Source organism: Cibotium barometz, chromosome 28 (genome assembly GCF_041138505.1).
Source record: "Cibotium barometz isolate CiBa-2024 chromosome 28, ASM4113850v1, whole genome shotgun sequence".
NCBI lineage: Eukaryota > Viridiplantae > Streptophyta > Polypodiopsida > Cyatheales > Cibotiaceae > Cibotium > Cibotium barometz.
The window spans coordinates 54,806,306-54,818,348 of NC_141073.1; the positions used below are offsets into that span (position 1 = coordinate 54,806,306).

At 40.2% G+C, this 12,043-nt stretch overlaps 1 protein-coding gene across 1 annotated transcript; it reads left to right on the top strand.

Moving 5' to 3' along the window:
• Positions 1–7,588: 7,588 nt before the first annotated feature.
• LOC147622958 (uncharacterized protein At2g39795, mitochondrial-like) lies at positions 7,589–9,378 on the top strand. The gene is made up of 3 exons (XM_086822570.1): positions 7,589–7,912; positions 8,465–8,874; positions 9,002–9,378. Exons 1-3 carry the CDS (start codon positions 7,667–7,669, stop codon positions 9,159–9,161), a joined length of 816 nt encoding a protein of 271 aa, XP_086678696.1. The 5' UTR covers positions 7,589–7,666; the 3' UTR covers positions 9,162–9,378.
• Positions 9,379–12,043: the final 2,665 nt, after the last annotated feature.

Consider the following 12,043-nt stretch of genomic DNA (forward strand, 5'->3'; position numbering starts at 1 on the left):
AATGCACAATGCACAATGCAAAACAAAAAATGTCAAAGTCAAAGTTAATGCCACTTACATTGGAGTACTCTTTCGAGAACCGGGAGGAAATATAGTTGAGGGGCCTTGTTCTGGGGTCTCAAAATAATTCTCTGATTTGGCAATATATACAGAGGACAATGAATGCTCCAGGATAAAATATGCCTCGTCTCCAATCCCTGCATACAAGTGTAAAGGACAAATGGGCTCATACTCTCCTCCAATTTCAAGTAAGGCCTCCACATTTATCCCACCAATAGTTCGAAGCTTCCCCCGGATCATGTTGATTGACACAAGACATTTGCCATTCGAGAAGGGGACTCGGATGCATGCACCCATTGTAGAATGGAGGAAAACACGAGCCTCCCTGCATAATGCAATCACAACAACAATTAAGGAATTTACATTGAATATTAGCCAAAAATATTTTAATACTAGATGTTCTTGCTCTAATCAATAGCATATACTAGCCATAATACAATTTTACCAGGCTCATTTTAAGACTATGGGTAGAAGCAAATAAAAATATTTATTGCAAAAACAGTCATAATGAAGGGTATCAAAAAGAGTACATGTATATATGTATATATGTTTGTGTGTGTGTGTGTATACACACACACACAAACATATGTATATATGTTTGTGTGTGTGTATGTATACACACGCATACGCACGCACACACACACACACACATATTTGCTTTGTGTTAGTTCTTGCGCTTTTTCATAATCTCCTGTTAGATTTCAAAAACTCTACCAGTTGGATGCCATAGCATAACTGTGCTATATATTTAAAAAAATCGAAAAAATATTGACCAAACCCTTAAATTTTAGTGTTGAAATTCATTAGTGTTAGGATTAAAAAATTTGTCCAGTGCCTAACTTAGGGTTTTTAGTAGTCGGCTACTTCTTATGAAGCAATTACTTAAGGCTTTTAGTCGTCCTCCGCACAGAAGCATCTTCCCTCGAACACACACGCAGAAAAGCGATCATGAAGCATCATACGTCTCCCCGGCAAAGAAACGCTGATCTCATGCGCAGGGCCCTCTCCCCACTCCAATCTTTCTCCCCAACAAAGAGACACAGAAAGGTATCATCATCCATGAATTTGTGCTATTTTGCCTAAATGAATTTGTGCGCTCAGCACACAAAATAATAGGATGTTTTGTTGCCACCACACTCCACACACAGTAGTATGAGATGTGCGGCGTTACTTCTTACTATTTTGCCTGAATGAATTTGTGCGCTCAGTGCACAAAATAATAGGATGTTTTGCTGCCGCCACACTCCACACACAGTATGAGATGTGCGGCGTTACTTCTTGCTATTTTTCTTGAATTAATTTGTGCGCTCAGCGCACAAAATAATAGGATGTTTTGCTGCTGAGCATTGAAAAAATCATCACGATTTTGAGTTCGTTTCAAGCTTCGGGGGCGCTGCCCCCGCCGGCCCCCCTTGGATCCCCTCGGCGGCAGAAATTTGGAGAGAGTAGTGTAAGAACATGCTATCTATATGGTGCTCTCTCAAACACATTGCATAGACTGTCTCTCTTACTACTGTCTATATTATGCAGACTTTGAGTATACAAGAAGCTCAAAAAACTCACATTTGATGTCTTCTTGGTTGAGAAACGGCTCACACAGTCGAGAGAGGAGACCAGCAAACATGTGCATCTAAAGAACAATAGCACAAAAAGAAAAAAGTTTGTTCTTAAAAAACTGTTGGATTGTGAAATATCACTTCTAAAGTTTATTAGTACTCAATATTGAATGCCTTCAGATTTGGGCTACCAAATCTTTATATATTTTCCAATAAATTTGAATGCCTTGAATTGAACACCTGAAAAGGGCTCCGTAAATATTTTCCAATGAAGATTTTTTTAAAATATTCAATACGACTTTGAATGCCTTGGAATTTGGGCCAAAGCACTCCATATGATAATCTCAAAGATATTCTGTTCGTTAATGAGTTGGCCGTTTTGTTGGATAGTGACTGTGCCACCTTTGTTTGATGATTGTGTTGCAGTACTGAATTTAATCTCTTTAGTGAATGTGCCACCTTTTCTTTAAGTTTGTGTCATATTACTGAATTTGCTATTAAAATAATCAATTAATTATACAATACGAGTAGAATACTATTTGAAGATTTGTTCTTGTATTTTTGCATGGCTATCTGGTTTTCAAATGAGTTCGAGTCATTTCACTAGAGCATCTTGCTTGAAAGGTTCTTGTTGTGCAAAAATGGATGAGTTACCTCTTGCTAAGCGGAAAAAGAGTGTGCAGGTTGGCCCAGGTGAGAGCTCATCGAGACACACAAGGAGGCAAGCTGATTTTTCCAGCACTTTGGAGCAAGTCGCCTCCTCAAACCCTACTACGGAGCATGCGGTACATATCATAGATGACACTAACCTGGAGGTGGATATGGATAGGCAGCATCTACATAGTGATGAAAGAAATGAGGAGGATGGACAAAATGTAGTGGGGGCAATTGAGGAAAATAAAGGTGATCAAAATGAGGGTGAGAATACTCAAGGTGGTGATAATGAGGATGAAGGTGAGAATACTGAGGATACTGGGAGAGAGATAGAGGGGGAAGAGAACACACATCCACTAGAGGATCAAGAAGAAACAGTTGTCACAACCCAAACTGAAGGAAGCAAGCAGAAAAAAAATAAGGTTGATATTTTTGGGAAGATTCTTGAGACATCTACTCCACAAGCCTTTTTAGATAGGATAGGAGTCAAATTTAGGTCTCCACCTCCACGTGTTCCTCTCTGTAGGATGATCCAGACGGAGGCAATCCGAAAGGTTTCCCCCTCAACAGATAAGTCTCTTACTCGAAGCTTCAAAAAACTAGGTGGGTACATTGAGAGCATGGGAGCTTTCACAATATCAATTATGGACTTGGAAGGGGAGGAGACACCATTGACACAAGAGAGGGAGGAATCTTGGGATGAGCATTGGAGGACTGTGAATCAACAGTTTGAGGAAACTCTTGCACTTGACCCTGATTGGGGTCCGTACTTGAGCCAAAAAATGGTGCATATTCTTGATGGTAATAATCGACACAATGCTTGGATGGACTGCATTTCTACAGGTGAGTTCTCATTGGGATGTTATAGTTTCTTATGCTTCTTTGTCCTTCCTAATTTTGTGTTTTATTACAGGGTTTCAAGGGGATTTGTCCATGCATTGTTGTGTTCTCTGTAAATTTTATGTGTTCGAGCAGAGGGATGTGGGTGAGCTTTTGTTTTCATTGTCCAGGTTGAACAACTAAGTTAATTTGTTATCAGAGTCTCCTTCTATGTCAAGTAAGTTGTTTGTACTCAAGAATATTAACATATTTTTTCTTTGTTTTGTAGGACGCATGATTATGCATTTGTGCCAACCACATTTGGTGATCGTCTATTTCAACTAAGAAGATTGGGAGAGTCCGACCTAACAACTCTCATGGCACATTTGGACAATGAGGACAAGCTGTGGGTTGAGAGAGAGATGCAGAGTGCATCTGCCAGAGGAAGGCCTAGTTGGCTTCATTTGCCAATCCAGATTATGACTTGGCTCTTGTTCAAGGACGAGATGGAGCAAAAAATTGATGAGGCATCAAATGGACCACTTGCCGAGTCTGCTAGGGAGAATGTGACTCGAAAGGTAGAAGTTCTCTACAGAGGAAAAACATCAAAATATGCAAGGATTGCTGATCCCTCCAATGGTGAGGCCTTTTGGTGTGCGGTGCTCTCCCTCCCATGGCACGCGTCAACCAATCATGTGGCCACAGAGGAAAAGCTCAATATGATAGGTTCTGCTTGCATCAGAGACACAGATAAGGCTCACATTGTCAAGCTATTGGACAACTCTCAGGCTGCAGTGCGATCACTTTTGAGGGTATGCCAAATGATAAGACAAAGGTTAGGGAATGGCTGCACATGTACTCCTACTGGCTTCAGATCACGGAGCTGGGTTTGAGAATCCAAAATGATATTAAAAATGCCGATCGAGTCAGGTTGCCAGGTGAGAGCCGATTCACCTCTTTTGTTGTTCTATGCAGAAGAAAGTACTTCAAAAGGGCTTTCAAAGTGCACGAAGGAGGCATAAAATTTAGCCATGATATTGACCATCAACCAGGCCTACAAAGTGCTGCACGGCGAGTCGTTTATAGGTTTTCCTACAACATAACCCAGATATTCCTTGTTAAAAAACATGCATGCTTCTTTCTGTGTGTTGTTTTATCATTTGGGCTTTGGCTTGCAGATGGTTGCTTTCTGAAATTGAGGAGCACCAATTGGATATTTTACCCCCTCTCGCTAGTGTGTGGCTTTGTGTTGACAATCAATCTTATATGTATGCCGATTTGAAGCTTGGAAGAGTAAGTGATTGAATTTGTCATTTTGAATCCATGATTGAGAAACATGTTCATATTGAGGGTGACTTGTGTTTACCCATGTTTGTCATTGAACAGGCCATGTCAAGCATAGAGTCTCGTTTCTGCCCGTGGTGGTTGGACCTTGAAAGAAACCATGTGCCTGAGGAGGAGCTTGAACTGTATCGCCAACATAAGTCTATATTGGAGCTTCGTAGCCAGCAAATTGATCATAATGAGGCCACATCCACATCACATGCAACATCGATTGCATCGACTTCTTTTCGTAAGTCATTGCCAGTGAATTTAGGGAGGGAATAGTGAATCGTGCATTGGAGGTGAATCGAGCAATGGAAGCAAATAAGGAGCAGAGTCAACAACAGACATCCAATAGTAGTGCAGGCGGGATACAACCAACTGACATCATAACCAAGACATTGCAAGCTCCAGGTATGTGAGCTTCCTACCTCATCTCTATCGTGATCCGATTGTTTTGACTTAAGACTATGTGTGTTAAATGTCAAAAACCTGTCTATAGGAACCATTTATGCCTTCAATGTCAGTATTGAGGACCTTGCAGCTACTTTTGTGAACATGGAGGATGCATCCTCATTGGGAAAGCAAGTGCTTGATGCCATGAATGTTATTTGCACAGTAGGGAATGTCAAGAGTAGAGGGTCCGATTACTCTGTGGAGTTGATATTTGCAGACTTCCCCTCAAATATCATCATTGGAGGTTGTGTTGCAAACAAGGTTCCATATTGGAATAAGATTGGGGATGGCATGTATGACTCTACTTTTAAAGTTGTTGATTCTTGTCTCTCGGATCGAGGCTTCTTTACATGCCTTTACACTATGGAAGAAGGAGTGACCATTGAGCAGGTTGCACAGAGCGTTGGGTTTGGCATTTATCATAGACAGGTTGTGAGGTGTACTCCACCGATTGGGAAGAAGATGGGGCAAATGATTACTACCCAGGTATTGGTGTTGTTCTCTTTGGGGCTGTCATTTGTGCAAATCTTCTTTGTCCCATTTAAGGTGAAAATGCATGAACAACCAATGTGTCTTTGCTTGTAGGTCACTTGTCTAATATTGGCTGTTTTTGTTCGCTCAACATCTCCTGCTACAAGCTTTGTGATGCATGGGGATCAACTAAGGGATTTGGCACTAGGTGATGATCTTGATGTAGGGCAAGATCTTATCTTTGACATGTATGTATATGCATTCAAATCAAGATAGAATTTAAAATGATTTTCGGTGATCTTTATGGCATATGGTTAATGGTTTGTGTGCGTTTTTCAAGAGTGCCATCGGAGGATCTGGTGAAGAGAAAGGGTAGACCATGGTGGGGCGGTTGTCAGAGAGGTCAGCGGCTTAGCAAATACATCGTCTCTATCTTCAGTCGTCCTGGGGACACGATTTTGGATTTGTTTGCTGGCACTGGAACTCTTGGGCTAGTGGCAGCATTTATGGATCGCAATGTCATAATGTTAGACAAGGATGAGCGGATCTATGATCACCTGTTAGAACCATACTCAGCAAAGGTATGCATGTTGAAAAGATAAATATGTTAGTAGAGAATAATTTTGTATTGATAAAGCTTATTTTCTTTTCTTTGTGTCTCTTGCAGTTATGAGGATCACATGTCTACATCAAAATGCCATTAGAGATAGTCTTTTTTTTAATTGAGACAATCATTTTTGTGGGACTATTGGAAGTAATGTTTTGATGGATGTTATGCTTCTGAATGTTTTTTACAATAGCATGTAGCTGATTGTTGGACAATTTTTATTTGGATTATAAAATTTTTAAATCCTATGGTTATGGTTTCTAAAGAGTATTATATTGTTGTGTCAGTGGTATGGCTATTAAAATTGGTGTGCATCTTAATGGCTTGATTTCTATGCTCTCTGGTCGCTGTGGTTTCCATGTGGTTGCAACAATAGTTTGTTTCTATTAGTAGCTCAATGACCAATTCAACGTCTTTTTAGCGAGCCAAGTAGTATGAGTTTTGTAGTGATTTTTTATATCCGCACCATTCATTTGAAAATGCTTTATTTGCAATAGTCATTTTTAAACTTTTTTAGTCTTCTCTGTTCTGTTCATCATAGAGTTGCACTATGGTTTCACTCTTCTCTTTAACATTACATGCTCGCTTAACATCATACCATGCCCCTACTTGCTCACTTTCACAAGGACTTTATTTCTACTCACTGCTCTATGCTCACTGCTCTTGGCTCGCTAAATAGACGCACCCTTGGCAAACAAGCGAGCGTATCAACCACATCGGGAAGTAACAATTGCGACTCTAAGGCAAGGTCCAATGACACATGATTTGGCAAGGCTAAGATAAGCTCTTGGCTTGAACACAAGACATTTAGCTTGGGTGCTAGGATGGTGAGTGTGACAGTAGTCATTGCTATGGCTTCTTAGATGCGGCTAAGAGGATACTCAAGTACATAAAGTCATAGTACATTATGGACTTTTCTACGAGGCTGGAGTACAAGTAAAGGTGCCTGGGTATACAAATGTAGATTTGATTTGGTAGACAACATTCGTAAGTACAAATGAATGTTTTTATGAAATTTGAAATGTGTGAGAAGATATTCTGCTTTCCCCATATAGAAATGATACTGCATCTTGAACATATCTTGAGAATTGAGAAGATGGTGGACTGCCACACTTACAAACCCATTGTTCGTATAACGTGGACGATTGAGCACAATGAATATGTAGGTTTGAGTGAGAAGAGAAAAATTCAAGCAAAATTTCTATGCTTTTGAATCATTAACGGAGGAAGAGGAGGAAGATTAATGGAGAGAGAGAGAGAGAGAGAGAGAGAGAGAGAGAGAGAGATTTATAGAGAAATAAATCATATTTTTATTGTTGTTTCAAAAATACATTTTTTATAATTTTTAATTGTGTATTATTTTAGGCAGGGCCTTGAAGGGTGAAATTTTGAAGGAGAGAGAGAGAGAGAGAGATTTATAGAGAAATAAATCATATTTTTATTGTTGTTTCAAAAATACATTTTTTATAATTTTTAATTGTGTATTATTTTAGGCAGGGCCTTGAAGGGTGAAATTTTGAAGGGCTTTGATGCCCTCTGAAAGGCTTCAGAGCTGCTACATTTGCAAAAGCTTTAACTTGAGTATCGTATGGTTTTGATTTATTTTATTTTACAAACCAATGCTGCTAAAAGCATTAGGGCAAAGGGTTTTAATACCCCATTGCAAAAACCCTAAACCCCTTGTGTATCCCCCTCAGTGCTGTTAAGAGCAAAAAGAGAGATGTCTGCACGCCAGCTTCTGCGTAGGGTCGCCTTTTCGTTTGGACGCTGGCATGCCCAAGCCGGCCGGGCAGCTGCCCACCATCATTATCACCATGGCGCCACCCATGGGGCGATCCGCGGGCCCTCTGTTGGCCTCCTGCAGCAGCGCCTCAGTTACGCCACGCGCAGCAGCGCCGCCGACAGTTACCTGGTGGAGGTCCTCAAGTCCGAGATCGAACACGAGCTCCATGAAGAAGCCAACAAGGTAAACCTCTTCTCTTCTCTCTCCCTCCCCTGCATCTGTCTCCATGTTATGTATCAGATTTTCTCTTCATGCTCATGCCTCTGTTCATTTAGTTGATGTAGCTCTGTGGTTTACGAATCCCGTCCATTTTTTCCTTGTGATTGTGAGACCGTCGTGCTGTCGCTTTGCCTCATGCTACAAACTGTCGTACGTTGTGCCAGGTGCTGCAGTGGCCGTAGGTATTTGCTTCTGATGTTATTGTAGAGTGGTTGTAGTTATGCTAGTCTTGCCTCAGACATTGCCGTTTGTCCGGTGATACAGCCGGTACAGGGTGCACAATCGTGGGTGCGCTTGCACCACCCATACATACACACAGATGCCAGAGTGTACACATTTAGTGTCGACCCGGTTATCAATCATGTCTTGACACACATCTCTGTGTGTGTGCGTTTCATGTGCGTGGGCATACATATTTAAGGGAGGCCTGTGGTGAACCATTTAAGCTCTTCTGATATTGTTGGTGACTCCCTGCAATCATACCTTCTTATACATTTCTAATGTTATTCTTTACAGCAAGGCTCCTTGAAGGGCTCTGCTGGCCCTTTTGAGCTGTCAGATAAGCCTGGGACAGAGGAAGTCATTTTGAGAAGAACTCTTGGAAATGAGCAAATTGCCGTGACCTGCATTGTGGAGAGCCAGTATCCAGATGCTGATGAAGAAGAAAATTCAGATGAGAACCAGAATGAGAATGATGAGAATGAGGATGATCCTGCAACCCCTTCACAGGGCAAGCCAGTGGAAGTTCTCCATCTTAACGTTACCATTACCAAAGAGGCACCAATGCCAGCTTTGGAGCTTGAGTGCACCTATGTGCGCGGAGCTGATGAGGTGGGGATTGATTCAGTTGCCTTTTTGAATGAGGATTCATCTCAAAAGGCTGACGATGACAAAGGGCCACAGCCATACGAGGGTCCAGATTTTGAGTATGTTTTCAGTCTCTCTAATCAACTTTGAAGTACCCGTCCTAGTTGTGTTTGTTGTAGTGATGAATAGTAATCACATGGATTGTACTCAACACTATTTATGAGTATCATCTTGTTCTTCTTTCAGTGAACTAGATGAAAATCTGCAACGAGCTTTCCATGACCTCTTGAAAGCAAGAGGTCTTTCTCCGAAAGTTGCTACTTACGTACTGGATTACCTGTCGGTGAAAGAGCATCGCGAATACATGAGATGGTTACACAATGTAGAGACCTTTTTTTCAAATTGAAGGTTTAATGCTGGTCAACAAAGTCCAAACCGAAAGTATCGAGAAGAATTCACTTTTTAAAGCTGAGGGGATGGAATAGCCTATAGATCAATGTAGTACACTGGAGGTTGAAAGCATTTATTTTGATGTATGATTGATTATATCAAAAACACAAGCTATTTTTTTTTTTTGGAGATAGGCCATACTTCTAAACTATAACTTGTCCAGGATTGTAGTACCAAGAGCAGTGCGATTCGCCCAACAAGCTACATGTGTGGTGTGTGTGTGTGTGTGTGTGTGTGTGTGTGTGTGTTCTCTCTTTAGTGCTACCGTTCATCATGGCTAGCTACTGAGAAGTGGTTGACACTGAGCTCGATGGTCTAGCAATGAAGATTTCTCCACTAAGGTGACATATCTTTATTCATGAACGTGCACCTACTCTGGGTCGCTGATGACATGAGTCAGGGTGTCATAGCATGCAGTCTATGCTATGCTTGATGGAGTTGATTTGTGAGTACACTCTCTATGGAGTCAAGATGGCATGTGGATTCTTTGAAACTACATGAACTTCTATTGGTATAGTTCAAGAAATTTTTGCATTTAGTTGAAGCTGTGGCAGAGATATTCTGCCATCACGCATTTTGGACTGCTTCGTAATTTTACTGCTGTTCCCATCCCTGTGCTTCTTGGAGGGCTCTGCTGGGGCTCGAACCCATGCCTCTGGGCTGCGCAATGTGATAGCCACCTGGGCAAGGGCTCGCTGACTGTATCTATCACTAGGTTTACATGCAGCTAAGCTTTGTGAATGCATGCATCAAGCCTGCACGCATGTACTTGCATTTGGGCTTTGTAACAGTTCCCTTATGCTAGTAATGCTGCACCTTGGGTTAATTGAGTTGGAAAATGTCTTTCTTCATTGTTGTGGCACATGCGAAATGACTGACATTGACCGGTACTGGTGGATGGAGCAACTTGTAGGAACCCTCAGCCCATGGTTGTTATGCAGCAGATATGGTACTGGTGCACATATCTGCACTGGTGTAAGTCTTTAGAATGATGCAAAGTTTTTGTGGCATGCATTCTGCATGAGTGTTCATTGCTTGAAATATCATCTATTAGCCATGTGTATGAAAAGATTATTGGTGAAATGAATCCTTTAGCGGTTGTTTGTGCAGACCCGTGTTGATAGCAGGAAATGCTAAAATCTTTCCTTGTCTCATAGACATGCGGTACACAGCCCTGTATGGAGAAAGGGTGTCTCTTGACTACCAACCAAATGCTGGTATTGTAGGCTAGAAATACATACCAAAGCATGAAAGCGTCAGTGTAATGTTGAAGGCCCTATTAAGAAATTGTTTAGGATACTTTTGCAAATGGAGGTATGCTGGCAATATCATATATAGAAATCTCAAGAGCTATGAATTAAGAAATTGTTTAGGATACTTTTGCAAATGGAGGTATGCTGGCAATATCATATATAAAAATCTCAAGAACAATGAATTCTCAAGAGCTATGAATTCTGGTCTCCAAGATTTAAAATACAAGAGATATGAATTCTAGGCTCCAAGATTTAAAATACAACTGGGTGGGAGGGAAATATTTTTAAATCTCGATTTCATTGCAGTGGAAATTTTGCATTCAAAACGGTAGAAGCTTGGTTTATAGGAGCTGAATCTGTAGCTTGCTTTTAAATTCCTTAAAGACTGTTGTCTATTAGAGATTGTAATCATTAATTATTGAGCAAAGCTATTGCTCTATTTATTAACTTACACATGCAAAAGCATGTTAATTATGCCTTCAAATCAATATACAAATTAAACAAACATGGAGTGAAGGAAAGAGATTATTTTATTTTGCTTATTTAAGGTTAGTGTAGGGTCAAAGCTTTAAATTTGTTCCAAGTCTATAGTTTAAGGCTAATGTTTTGAATTTGTTCTAATTTTTAGGTTGAGAAATAGAATTGTTCTTGAAGTGTCGTAAAGATTCTGAAAATGGTATTAGAGCTTTGGGAAGGAACAATTAAGAAGAATTTTTTTGAGAAAAATTTCAAGAGAAGTTTTATACAAGTGTTTGGAGCCAAAGGAATTTATTTTTGGCAAATATTATGGCTTCAATCAAAGAAGAAATAATTGCACAGGAAAAGATAGAATGCAAGCCACCGTCAAAAGGTACTTGTGAAGTGGAAAGATCAAGTTACATGTTATAGATACTTGTGAAGTGGAAACGTCAAGCTACATGTTTTTAGACCATTGGAGAAAGCTTCATCCTTGCCATCTTCCTCAAAATCATTTTTGCAAAACCACTCAAGCTCTAAAATCACCTTAACTCCTTTAACCAAGGCTTATGGAAGCAGAGTTTAAGCATCATTGTTCTATTCTCAGATTTGGAGAAGCTTCACTATAAAGATTGTGGTTATATCGCATCCAATTGCTCGGAGAAAGAAGCAACCAGCAATACGAGTCAATATGATTGATGGTGAGGATGATAACTTCTCTCTTGAGAAAGAGGGTAATTCTGAATATGAGGATAATTCTAATGATCTAGGCATGCTTTAACTTATTGAAAAGAAAGTTTCACCTCATATGTTTCTAAAAATGAAAGGACAAATCAAGGAAAAGAGTAAATTCCTTTGTATGATGAGCACACATGATTTTATTTTTGAAAAGCTTGTGCATGCTCTTAAGTTGAATGCTTTTCTTTCAAAGTACAAAACTAAAAGTGCTTTTCAAGAAACAAAGTATAATTATACAAAGATGTCGATGATGAAGAACATCTTGTGCCTGAGTCTTATTGATTATGAGACCATCACTACATGCACAACAAAACTGTATCTTATGGGTTTCAGGAATCATCCTATTGAAGCTGCTAAATGGATGCTAGAAAAGTTATTCCATTCTTACTAA

Bases quoted from the DNA above. Each gene is read 5' to 3' on its own strand.
- LOC147622958 (XM_086822570.1), top strand. From the start codon at position 7,667: ATGTCTGCACGCCAGCTTCTGCGTAGGGTCGCCTTTTCGTTTGGACGC. The intron at 7,913-8,464 runs GTAAACCTCTTC...TATTCTTTACAG, and splicing joins TCCATGAAGAAGCCAACAAG to CAAGGCTCCTTGAAGGGCTC. The intron at 8,875-9,001 runs GTATGTTTTCAG...TTCTTCTTTCAG, and splicing joins TACGAGGGTCCAGATTTTGA to TGAACTAGATGAAAATCTGC.